Here is a 14,019-nt window from a genome sequence, read left to right as displayed (position 1 = left end):
GGTCGTGTATCTTTGTCGTCATTCGCTGACAACTAGCTTGTCAGGAGAACCTAAAACCTCCATTAAAAGTTTCATCCTATAATAGGTATTAAAAAACTGTCTGAACAAAAAGAAGAATCGCCCGTCTTCATTAACTCACCAAGCCCTTATTAACTTTGATCGGACGACGGTGAAGTAGCAAATCAGCTTAAATTTACAAAGGTCAGGCCGTTGGACGCCAGCAAAGTATCACCCATTTGCTTGAGTCTGAGTCTGTTGCACCTTGCAGCTCATGGTTTGAAATGGAACAAACCAATTGTTAAAGGAAATCAGAATTTGTAAATGCCTTACGATTCCCATCCCTATAGTCATTAAGGCTGAAGATCCAAACATCTGCAGCCCATACAACTAGGGATGGGAATTATAATGTATTTAATGGTTATTCTTAACGTTTCAGATTCCTTCCATTAATAGTTCATTTGAGGGAAAAACATTTTTCAAACTGAACACTAGTCTATTGCCAATTCGATTGACTCATAAAGCCTTTGAATGCATAGCCTTTCAAAGCATAGCCTACTCCATTTGATAGCTTGCATGAACGCAAGTGGTCTACACATGCGCTCTAGAAAATGACAAATTTATCCAAAGTTATGATTGATAAAAATGTCTTTGTATTGTTTTAAACTAAAGTTGCGGCTATCTCATAACCCCTTCACACAAGCGCTTGTCTATGCAGGCTTCTGTTGTTGTTGCAGTCTCTGGTATTTTGTTGTAGTTGTTGTTGTTCCATCTCTTTAGTTTCATTTTCAACTGTGAAACAACGGCCCGGGCCAGTGTTACCACCTTGTGAAACAACTGATTAGTGCGAAACAAATTCATTGCGCATGTGTTACCTGTGCGTACAAAAATCGTACGGTGAAGAAATTTGCATAATGCACACTGTACGAGCACCCTCGAATACGTGTAAAAAACAAAGTATACTCTTGGCTTAAGCATTTGATTCACTAAATAGAAGCTTGGGAATTGAGAGTCTTAAGAGTCATTTGATCAGAAATCGGATTCACTTTTCGCACGGTATGTTTCTACAATCTTCCATCCAAATTAGCAATGTGTTGCACAGTTTAGAACCGTTACCCATAAAAATGGTTTTTATATTGAACCACATAAGATCTAGTTGTTATTTATAAGTATTTGTTTCACTAAAAAGAATAATTTGTTCAGTAATTGAATTAAACTTGTCCAGCTGTATGTTTCTACAACGTTCCTTCTGCATCAGTAGCATATTGAACATTCAAGCACTATTACTTTATGTATTTTTTTTCTTATTCATAAGTATTTGAAGCTGCTCATTTGTTCAGTAACTAAAATACACTTGTTGCGAAGTACTGTATGTTTCTGTGATGTTCTGTTTGCCTTACTATTTTTAAGAATTAATCCAGCAGCTCATGTTTTCCATAAATCTTTTTTAAATGAACATTTGTCTTTGACTGTTTAAGACTGTAGCTTGGACGTTCGAAGTCCAACATCGATGTCTGTATATTGATACACTCTAATGACTATCATAGTATCAACAAAACATCTATGTGGTTTATAACAGTAAGAGTTCACAAGAACCATCATGCATTGTGATCAGTGAATCTTTTTGAAGCGTTGACTCTTTGCACATCACTCATTTCAATTCCCAGAAGCCTCTGTGGAACCAAATACCCTGAAACAGCAGAGGGGTTCCTCTCTGCGGCGATCCTAAACTGTTTGGAGAGGGTCTCGGCTTCAGTCGCATCGTCGCGCACTCATGTACCATGAAATGATTGAGACGCTTCCGTCAATGGCTTCATACGAAATGGTTTCGAAACAGCAGAGCGCACTGTGAAATGAAGTCCCTGCCGATGAATAGGGTGAGTCTAGCGCACAAACGTGAATAAACATGAAACCTGAGGCCTGTTGAAAGAGATGGGCCTCCTTATTTGAAAGAGGAGACGGATAGAAATAAAGAGAAAAAAGGCACCCCTGATAGTCCAGAGAGACAACCTTGTTGTCTCCTTGACAATTGAAGCGGCCCCCCTCAAATAACTCCCTTTTCACGGTCAATTTCACATTTATGGGCGCTGCGCTTGTGAACAAGTTTCAAACTGAAATTTACAAGCCGCTGTCACACTGGCTGCTATAATTGTGAGAATACTGGTGTTATATTTTCAGGGTTTTTTTCCCCCCAGTTTTACAGAAATTGTGAAATTTGACCTTGCTTCAGTGTTTTTCCATTCTTGTAAATGCTTCTTCTGGGAGCAGTTGAGTTGGAGTTACGCGGAGTGGTCTGATTTTTTTGCAGTTGCATGTTTCCTGAACCAATAGCGACTAGCGAGTGTTACTCAGTGGCCTTGCTAACGACAATACGTCCCAGGATAGCCACAGCATAAACATGTTCAATATAAATTAATTGATCTAAATGACAGCATTGAGATTCCATTCTGGTCCGATCATATCACAGCAGAGAAAGACTTGAATAATTATGAGTCATTTTAGCCCGTAGCAAGGTGCCACTTATGAACGAATCCTTTGAATCCGGGCGGACTTGCGACGCGAGCCAGTAAACAGTGCGCAGTAGAATTAATTACGCTCTTCTTTGTGCCGTTTCCTCGCTAATCGGGATCTTCGGCAGCAGAAAGATCTTTTCAATACATTTCTCCCGCCGCTGATGGTAAAGCGTGGAGAATATGGAAAAATGCTCATTTGCGCAGCGATAAGATGAAAGACACATCCCTTTAGCCCCGTTTGACTCTGTGCAGGAAATCATTCATTAATGTTTGTTAAGTATGACAATCTAGCCAGGCCAGATCTACATACTCCAGACGGCATCGCACGGAGAGATAACGCAGGCCAGCAGCAGCCAGAAGAGAGCACAGCCAGTTCCTGTAATGATGGGGAATTTATGGGCCTTTAAAGAGATAGTGCCGAGGCCTTCCACTAATCACACACTCCACCGGGGTGCTGGGTGGGATTTTGCTGGGTTATTTTCCTTTTTTCTTGTCCGCACTGGAGGCATTTGAATTTTTTTTTCATTTTTTTTTTATTATTGTAATCAGCTTCCGAAAGCTGCGTGCCACTGCAGATTATTGTGCGGAAAAGCGAAACTGTGGACTTTGTCGTACAGCTGCCTCTAGTTTTACAGGGAAATCTGTTTATTTAACAACAGTTCACTTTATAAAGTCCTCAATTACCACTGCTTTAAATGGAGGGGAAATATTGGCTTCCTAAGTGGCCACCCATCACCAAGCATAACAAAATTAGCACTTTATCTTCAAACTACACAGGATACATAATTCAAAAGTCCCCATTATTAGAAAACAATTCAACGAGGCAATTTTGTACATGTAATAGCTGGAGCCGGTTTTCTCTCTTTGCTCACAAGAAATGAAATCTTTCTTATGCGTAAACATCCACACAGAGGGTACAAAAATGTGTAAATTACTAACAACAGACATTCTACTGTACATTTCTTGGAAAATGTTTTTTTTTTTTTTACTCTTGATAAATGATACCCAAAACCCTTACAAAAAGTTCTGTGGTGGTACAGTGATGGCATCAGATATGTTGGACTATGCTACTCGTGAGCATGATATGCCATTCATAACCCATTTTACTTCACAATCTGTTGTTTTCTCAGAATGAAACAGGATATTCAATGATAAAAGTTGGGTGGATTCATCAGGAATTTATTGTACCGCAATAGAGGAAATGTGCTGAAAAATAAGAGGTACAGTGATGGCAGCCAAAAGCAATTGATACTGGCGTTTTGATAGGATGTTTTTTATGATTTCTCTATTCATCTATCAGGGTTTTCCAAAGTGTATGAAAATGATTATGGTACTGCCAGTACATTTCCAAAAAAACCTTACCATGGTACCATATAATGCAAAACCTTTTTTTATATATATATTAAGGAATATAAACAGTGAAAAGTTTATTTTCAATGAGAGTGATAAGCAATATTTATTATATTTAGTGTATTATTTTAGCCGCAGTGATGTACAAGTGTTTACTATTAGAATACTTAATCTGTTCACCTTTTCTTTTCTTTTTTTGCATTTCCTGCACTGATATTGTGAAAATCTGTGTATCATCCTGTGTAGTTCTGTGTGTGGTCATTCAGAATCTAGACAATATATTGGTCTGTTTGATCTCTCTCTCTCTCTCTCTCTCTCTCTCTCTCTCTTCCAGTTTATTGGGATTAGAAAGCTCAGATCTCCTTAAAATCACCCTCACCAGATTGACATTTTCAAGGGCTTCCTTGGTAGAACAATGCTGAGAGGAAGAAAAAAGCCAATATGACTTTGTGTCTACCTTGCTGCAGGAGCTGTTTGTGTAAATCGCCTATAAGCTTATTGACCCGCATGCATGTCAGTGCCATTAGACAGAACCGAGGAGCTGCGATCCGATTGGCAGATTTCTCACTAACTCTATCCTAATGTCTGACATATGCATTCATGGATGAACGCACACATGCAAACAACATCTTGGCGCCTAGATCAATCTCTTAGCATTCTCTTTTTCTTTTTTAGACCAGTGAGGCAAAGGGCCGTAAACCTTATGTCTGTCCATTTCTCTTTTGACACAGTTTTAAGGTCTGTTCTAAACCCCAGTGAGTTGTCCACTGTCTGCAAAGACTGCTACCTTCCGAGGCTTCATCCTAATTGTCATAAGTGACTGATTTGAAATGGTTTTCACAGGCAGCAATTCATTCAAAAGTCATTCACACCCGTCACACAAATATCGCCCCTCCCTATAGGCATTAGCATGTTGCTAAGCTAATGACTCTATGTTATAATTAACGAAAAAACACATAGCACATAAATAATGGAAGATATGGTGCATTTAAATCATATATATTTTAAGTGCTCCCTAAAGATATGTTCAGTTGTGTTTTGAAGAGTTCTCTCTATTTTGTAATCTAATCTAGTTTATACGTTAAAGGGGTCATATAATGCCATTTTTGTACAAGCTAATATGATTCTTTAGGGTCTAAATTAAAAGTTTGTAATGTACTTTAATTAAAAATTCTCATTAGTATTGTAAGAAAACACTCATTTTACCTGGTCAAAAACAGCTCTGTTTTCAGCACGCTGTTTAAGTGCATGTGTCTTTAAATGATAATGAGCTTTGCCCCGCCCCTCTGTTCTGGGGGCGTTTTGCCACAACAACACGAGTGTTGCCTTGACAACAGTTGAGGGTATATTTTGAAGAATGGCAGCGGGAGTCTCTGAGGACACTGTGCAACCGTATCAATTTGAACCGGAGTCGGAAAACAGGACGTTTCTGAATGGTTGGTTAACGTAATGTCGGTAAATGTAGGCTTGTCCGTGATGCGTAACGTTATCTATGCAGTGTTAGGTACAACTGTCAGGGCTGAAGCACAAAAATTTTACTGATCTGTTTAAAAAAAAAACAGTCTGTGAGACTATGACAGTCATTAGGCACATAAACAACACATACTCAGACAGGGGCTAATACCTTTTTCAATGTTCTCGTTTGTAAAGCAGTCTGGTGAAATGATTCGCGCAAACATGAAAGCATTGACGTTGATCGTGGGGAATATTCCCTTCGAAAACAAACTCAGCCACTGCGTCTTCAGCGGTTCAGATTTAGGAACATCAAAATGACTGCTGTGTTCGTTATTACACCCAAGAACAGAACACTACAATTGCTTAGACGCCATTCTGCTCATAGACACAGACAGTGCTCCAGCGTATCAACAATGACGCACGGACTATGATGACAGACAGGTAGCTCACGAGCGAGGGCGGGTCTGTGTTGAAACGCTGCTGTCAATCAACAATCGTGGGAGGGGCGTCCGACCGTGTGACGTCACAAGGAGATTTAAAAAAAAACACTGGGTTGATTTTTATCATTTTATGATGGTTGTGTACAGGCACTGCCAACACACATTTCAGTATAACCAACTTGTAAAAGTGCATGTACCATTATATGACCCCTTTAAACTCGGCATTGTCTTGACTATTGAATTTTAGTTTACTATTTTGTAAATCGCTTTTGATAAAAGCATCTGCTAAATAAATAAATTTTAAGGTAAAATTAGAGTTTGTTTCATCACCAAAAGAGAGCAAATACAGTATGAGTGACCAGTCAAGTATGGAAGTGACCTTCTGGGGATTTTTAATTATCTTAATGAGGGCATGTATTTCAAGCTATATAAAAACCCACAGTGTGGACCCTAACCCTCATGTCAAATACTGTACATTAGTTGAATCAGGTAAGCGAAATTGTTTCTCATTCTGAAAAAAATAATAAAAAAAAATTCTGTTTTTAAATAAATATAAAATTCTGTCGAATATAAAGTGTTTTTTAAAGAAATTAATACAATTTAATGCTTTCATTTAGCAAGGACACTAAAATATTCAAAAGTGACAGTAAAGAAGTGTAATGTTACATTAGATTTTACATTTTCAACATTGATAATAATAAGAAATGTTTCTTGAGCAGCAAATCAGCATATTAGAATGATTTCTGAAGGATCATGTGACACTGAATACTGGACTAATGATGCTGAAAATTCAGCTTTGCTTCACAGGAATAAATTACATGTTTAAATTATTAACATAGAAACAGTTATTTTGAATTGTATTAATATTTCACTTTTTTGCTGGTTTTTTTCAGTATTTTGTGATCAAATAAATGCAGCCTTGGTGACTTCTTTCAAAAACATCTTACCGTCCCCAAACTTTTGAATTGAAAATGTATTGATTTTTTTCTGTCAGATTAATTGCCTCTGCTTGTATTATTCTCATTTGTAAGTCACTTTGGATGAAAGAGTCTTCTAAATGAATAAATGCTGAGATGGGAATGTTGGAGGCAAATATCTGGGTCTGACCATGTTTATCTGTTTTCTGAGAAGCAAGATGGATATTTATAAAAATTGCATGCAAGCGTGACAAAGAAACGTGGAGGAATGCAAAGTTACAGACAAGGAAATAAACAGTTTGCTGCTACTGTCATGTGCACATGACGTGAAAAAAAAAAAAAAAAAAAAACCTTCAGAACTATATTCTGTTGCATGTCGGCCTTCTTTGTTTTATGCAGGTGTTTTCTGTCGCACTTTACCTGCTTGGCACAATGTTTTCCCTGCAGATTCCCTCCATGTTCCTGAAAGAAACTTCATCAAGCTGCCGTGACACTTGTTCCCTGCGAGGTTGCCTTGGCGATTGTGTTTAAAATGCATTGCGAACGGTGTTAGATAGAAGGCAGAAAATCCTTAATCACTGCTTAATTAACGAATCATCTTGTAGCTTCATTTCCTGAGCGGTAATTAAACAGTTCCAAGACGTTTCGTTACAGGGCTTAACATGTTCGCCGGAGATCAAGGTAGAGCCTTTAATGTTATCTCGCTGCCTTCCCAAACTCACTACACTGGAAAGGAACTGTTGATATTGCCTTTTGTTATCCTTATGGTAATGCTCTATGAGTATGCTAAGGAGCTTCTCAAGGCCTGACAATACAAATAGTGAGTGGGAGAGTGAGGAGGACAGAATGAATAAAAAAAGCTGAGCCCTAGCAGGAGCTTGCATGCGGGAAAATAGGTCAGAATGACCTCATGTGCAGTAAGTAGGGCAGCGCGGCCCTCTCCTTTCGCCCGGGTGTGCAGAAGCAAGCAAGAAGCTGCGATCCTTTTGGCCATGTTTACTGCCTGCCTTTGAAGTGAACCACGTCTTAACTGGCTTAAACACACCGTGGCGAGAGAATTTGATCTTTAGATTAACCCATCTGGATGGACCAGTGTGTGTTTGAGGACCATGGTGAAGGCCGTTCTGCTGTGTTAGAGAGTCGCTGAGACGCTTTCATGAGTGGAGTGTGACTCCAATGCAAAAAAATCTATCTATCTATCTATCTATCTATCTATCTATCTATCTATCTATCTATCTATCTATCTATCTATCTATCTATCTATCTATCTATCTATCTATCACAAAAGAGTTTGAAGTGTCAGTGTGAAGTGTAGCTGTTGAAAATAGAAACTAAAATATGTTTAATGCTTCTACTAAATGTACAAATATTTTCTTTATCTGTTGTGTTTTTCAGGGGAGGAGAACGGCAACAGAGAAATAGGAGAGACTGAGATGGAAACAGAAAGTGAGAAGACCAGACACCCCCCTCTGGAGCCGGAGGAATGGGACGGTCCACGTAAGTGCATCATTTGATTGTGTCAGTGTGCGTTTGTTTGTTATATGACCATGCATTTTGACTTTGTCTTGTAATTGTGACTTTATATCTCAAACGTTCACTTAACATTCATTATCTATACAGACAATATGCGGTCTGACTTATTTTTATTTCCTTTTGGAAGCCCTTTTCAAATCTGCAATTATAAAAAAAAAAAAAAAAAAAAAAAAATATGTGATGGCATTAGAATGTTGTTGTTTTTTTCTTTCTTTCTTTCTGTCTTTTTTATTTTATTTTATTTTTTACAAATGTGTCGACTTTCAGGTCATCTACAGTGAGGAAAATAAGTATTTGAACACCCTGCTATTTTGCAAGTTCTCCCACTTAGAAATCATGGAGGGGTCTGAAATTGTCATCGTAGGTGCATGTCCACTGTGAGAGACCTAATCTAAAAAAAAAAATCCAGAAATCACAATGTATGATTTTTTAACTATTTATTTGTATGATACAGCTGCAAATAAGTATTTGAACACCTGAGAAAATCAATGTTAATATTTGGTACAGTAGCCTTTGTTTGCAATTACAGAGGTCAAACGTTTCCTGTAGTTTTTCACCAGGTTTGCACACACTGCAGGAGGGATTTTGGCCCACTCCTCCACACAGATCTTCTCTAGATCAGTCAGGTTTCTGGGCTGTCGCTGAGAAACACAGAGTTTGAGCTCCCTCCAAAGATTCTCTAATGGGTTTAGGTCTGGAGACTGGCTAGGCCACGCCAGAACCTTGATATGCTTTTTACAGAGCCACTCCTTGGTTATCCTGGCTGTGTGCTTCGGGTCATTGTCATGTTGGAAGACCCAGCCTCGACCCATCTTCAATGCTCTAACTGAGGGAAGGAGGTTGTTCCCCAAAATCTCGCAATACATGGCCCCGGTCATCCTCTCCTTAATACAGTGCAGTCGCCCTGTCCCATGTGCAGAAAAACACCCCCAAAGCATGATGCTACCACCCCCATGCTTCACAGTAGGGATGGTGTTCTTGGGATGGTACTCATCATTCTTCTTCCTCCAAACACGTTTAGTGAAATTGTGACCAAAAAGTTATATTTTGGTCTCATCTGACCACATGACTTTCTCCCATGACTCCTCTGGATCATCCAAATGGTCATTGGCAAACTTAAGACGGGCCTTGACATGTGCTGGTTTAAGCAGGGGAACCTTCCGTGCCATGCATGATTTCAAACCATGACGTCTTAGTGTATTACCAACAGTAACCTTGGAAACGGTGGTCCCAGCTCTTTTCAGGTCATTGACCAGCTCCTCCCGTGTAGTTCTGGGCTGATTTCTCACCTTTCTTAGGATCACTGAGACCCCACGAGGTGAGATCTTGCATGGAGCCCCAGTCCGAGGGAGATTGACAGTCATGTTTAGCTTCTTCCATTTTCTAATGATTGCTCCAACAGTGGACCTTTTTTCACCAAGCTGCTTGGCAATTTCCCCGTAGCCCTTTCCAGCCTTGTGGAGGTGTACAATTTTGTCTCTAGTGTCTTTGGACAGCTCTTTGGTCTTGGCCATGTTAGTAGTTGGATTCTTACTGATTGTATGGGGTGGACAGGTGTCTTTATGCAGCTAACGACCTCAAACAGGTGCATCTAATTTAGGATAATAAATGGAGTGGAGGTGGACATTTTAAAGGCAGACTAACAGGTCTTTGAGGGTCAGAATTCTAGCTGATAGACAGGTGTTCAAATACTTATTTGCAGCTGTATCATACAAACAAATAGTTAAAAAATCATACATTGTGATTTCTGGATTTTTTTTTTTAGATTAGGTCTCTCACAGTGGACATGCACCTACGATGACAATTTCAGACCCCTCCATGATTTCCAAGTGGGAGAACTTGCAAAATAGCAGGGTGTTCAAATACTTATTTTCCTCACTGTATATGCAAGTATACTCTCAAATATGGACAAAATTAACTTTTAGCAGATAAACTGTAAAAAAAAGTTGCTGCCTTAAATTTTTAAGTTCAGTTAACTTTTCAACTTAAATTACATTAAACTAACTTGCTTAACTTATTTTGATGAGTTAAAGCAATGTAAAACATGTTATAACTTACTTATCATTTAATTTTTACAGTGTACACACATTTAAAAATTTACCATTTTTCTAATTCACGGAAAAACTGACCAAATATATTGATGAATCATCTTGCACTCAGAGGTGTATCCAAATTTTTGCCAAATCAAAACTCTCTAGAATGAGAATGTTCCATGTTGATGTCAAATAAAGTCTATTGACTATGTAAAAAGAACAAACACTTTGATTGACGTGCGAAAGGAACTGTGAAAAGGAATGTGCAGAAGATTTTAAATCATAAATAGGTTGTAAATAGATAAATAAGTTTTCTATTTGGCATTTAAGTAAATGTGCGATATAAAGTCACATGTATGAGATATAAAGACAAAATGAACCAATAATGTGGCTTGTTTTTGAGTTTTGGGCCTCCATGGGTGTCTTGGTTTGAGCGCCTATTGGTCCACAGTCCATCGTGGATTGGTGATCATCTCCTGAGCCCTTACTGTACCACAAAAACTTTTCGGATATTATATACCGGAGAACAGAAACTAGACAACAATATCAGAAAGGAATAAAAGTCCACAGTGGCCCTCTGATATGATACTCAGTCTTGAAGGTCCAATCCAACACGCGATCATTCCTGGCCCTCCTTTAACCGTTTAGCCCATTAGCTAGCGGCCAGTAATCACTTGTAAGCAGCTCATTATGACACGTTTTAAATGAATCCATCTGGGATCAGGGGATTTCAGACGCTCAATAGCAGGACATCTGAAGATATCCTTGACAAGGCCACCCGACAGAGGTAAAAGTCTCAGCTGTTTCTGAAGACTTAATGAGCTCTTGAATTACGAAGAGTGGTTTTTTTTCTAACTTATGTTGAATTGTGATGTGGTCCTGCTTTTGATCACTGATTCAGTGGCAGTGTTACTAAAGAAAGAAGGCAAAATGGAGCACAGTAGTATTCTGTTTCTCAAGGTTAATTTAGCATGCTGCCAACTCAGTATACCATGATAGTAAGTTTATAATTAATGAAATTAGATTATTCTATATATTTGTTTGATATGTTTTTATTATTATTATTATTATTTTGCGCCTTGATAATCTGAGTGTTTTGTTGTTCCCATTCCTATTATACGTGATATCATTTTTGTCATTTATTCTCTCTTGTTGTTCCAAACCCATTTTAATGTGTTTCTTTCACAGAAGATATTATACTGAATATCTTGATATTTTTCCATACAATGAAAGCACACAGTGACCAAGCTCCAAAAACACCATAAAAGCACAGTACAAGTACAGTAGTCCATATGACTCATGTGCTATTTTCCAATCTTGATGAAAATAAATGTTGTGATGTTATTTCCAGCATGAGGTGCGTCAATTTTTGATCAAGATCTTGAGTCGTACTGTATGCACTATGCAATATATGCCTTCAATATATGGAAAAAGCTGCATGAGTATTCTGCAAATGTTCTCCTTTTATGTTCCGCAGACGAAAGAATGTCAAACGGGTTTGGAACGACATGATACGATGATGAATTCTATGATGATAGAATTTTCATTTTTGGATAAACTATCCCTTTAAGCTTCAATAGAAAGCGCACAACAGACGTAAAAACAGATATCTTTTCTTTCCCAAGAATCTCGCCTTACCATGCAGATTTTCCCTCGCCGTCTCTCAGTAGAAAAAAAAAATCGGTTTTATCTGTCTTTTTTGCACTTCTTAAAAGTCACTTCATCAAAGTGATGGATAATACATCCAACAAGATAGCAACGGCAGCAATTACTGTTCAGCCGTGGCATCACATCGCAGAATACACAAAATATGATTCCCCTTTTAATGCATATGACCTCCAGAATTTATTGCAGGTACGTACATTTATAAGAAAGTGGATTTTGGCAAGTTGGCACCGGTGAGCCCCCTGGGGTGTGTATTTTATACTGACAGCGAATCAGAGTTATCAGCACCTATCAGATAATGCATTTATCATTAAATTTCACATTTGCATTTCAATCTGGAAAGGAAATGAGCATTGGCGGCGTAAGATAAGAGCGGTAGGGACGACGGTAATAAACGGTCCCTGTGATCAGGCAGCCAGCAGGGCTGAGGGGGTCAGTCACACAACGATGAGGGCAAGCGCATACAAAAAGAGGCATCATAGACCAGTTAGGGCTTTCCGGAAGAAAATGCTGAGCTTTAAACTCCGGCAGTGTGGTGGGAGCCTAAGCAGCCTGATCATCCATCCTGTGATGCTGAGAGAGAGAGAGAGAGAGAGAGAGACAATTCCCTCCCAATTTGTTTTGAATGAATGATTTTAGTTGGTTGTCGCTCATCTGTGAAAGTGTAACACAAAGAAGCATGTTCCATAACAACACTAGATTTTTACATTTTCTGAATGAAATGCGAGTGTTGCTTGAGGTCTCCAGGTATCGGGTCCCTCCTTAAGTGTAAGTTTGTGATCATAATTTTTTCTTTTTATTTCTGATATGTGAAAACACACAAAAAGTTGCATGATTTCTGGTGTCTTTCATGTTTGTAGTAAAAACGGTGCAGGCGAGTTACACGCTCAAGTTCAATATTTAGGGTTAGAGGCTTGTTCAAAAATGTTGCCTTAGCGAACACTGCTAAAAAGGTCTGAAACCATATTCACATTGATTTAATATATTCATTTATTTATTTTTATATTTTATAGTGCAAGCTCATTTTGTTCTCTATTTTTACATTTAGATTACTTTTGTCATCATCTAACTCTCTAATTTTTAAAACACTGATAATTTAATAACACACTTAAATATAATACAATCATATAAACAATAAATCAATGTTCATACTGTGAGTTATAATATTGTGATATCATTTAAAACAAATGATTTAATGTTTTATATATACATGTATTTTGATGTATTTATTTTACATGTATTTATTTTAATTTAATTAGTTAAAGTTTTAGTAGATTGTACTACAGTAGTTGATGTAAAAGTGACTTTTTATGTTTATTTTCATTTTTATTTCACTTTTAGTTTTAGTTATTTTAGTACATCAGGTTTTAAACTAAATGAAAATACGACATTTAGCCTTGGCAATAACATGAAATAAAATACGTTTTTGTATATTTTTTATTTTTTATTTTTATTTTGTATAATCATTTTATTTCAAGTAACGAAAATGTTTTTTATGCTGTTGGTTTTAGTTTTAGTGAACTATAATAACCCTGCTTTGCAGAATATCCAGGTTACACAAGTAGATTTATACTGAATCCTATAAGAAACCTTGATCAGTGTAAAAGAACCATGAAAGTAGTCCATATGAATTTTGTGCTATATTCCAAGTATGCTGAAGTCATTTGATATCTTTGTGAGAGGATCAGACAGACATTTAAGACGTTATTCACTGAAAATCTTGCCTCTAGCTCTCAAACCTCATTCAAGCCACATGAGGGTGAGAAGATAATGACAGAATTTTCATTTTTGCCTGAACTATCCCTTTTAATCTAGTTTGTCAGATTCATCTCAATGGTGTTTTCCATATTTACCTCCCACCACGATCTCTCTGATAGCGCTGACGCTTGCTAATGCTGCTGATAATCTTGTTACATTACACAGATAAGATCTATTCTACATGGCCCATTCGCTCCTCACAGAGACATTACTGTCAAACTCCGGCAGGAATGTGGATTTCTGGGAAAATAGAATGTAAATGAGAAAATCGCCCAACAGGAAACAACCCTCTCTGAATACAGGATATGACATCGCTCACACAGCCGCATCGCTGTCTCTCGGGGAGCAGTACAGTGGA

General features: G+C 37.9%; 1 protein-coding gene across 4 annotated transcripts in view; it reads left to right on the top strand.

The window, feature by feature from the left end:
* Window positions 1-14,019, top strand: part of zfpm2a (zinc finger protein, FOG family member 2a) — a 167,933-nt gene that overhangs the window by 52,011 nt on the left and 101,903 nt on the right. For all 4 annotated transcript variants that reach the window (XM_084386173.1, XM_084386172.1, XM_084386175.1 and 1 more), the window contains one exon: window positions 8,068-8,169. In XM_084386173.1, coding sequence (XP_084242299.1) covers window positions 8,068-8,169 — 102 coding nt within the window. The remainder of the gene's footprint in view (window positions 1-8,067; window positions 8,170-14,019) is intronic.

This window comes from Rutilus rutilus (assembly GCF_951802725.1).
Source record: "Rutilus rutilus genome assembly, chromosome: 17".
Taxonomy (NCBI): domain Eukaryota; kingdom Metazoa; phylum Chordata; class Actinopteri; order Cypriniformes; family Leuciscidae; genus Rutilus; species Rutilus rutilus.
Note: the sequence above shows the minus strand (reverse complement) of the source record. Positions and strands in the feature narration are given on the sequence as shown.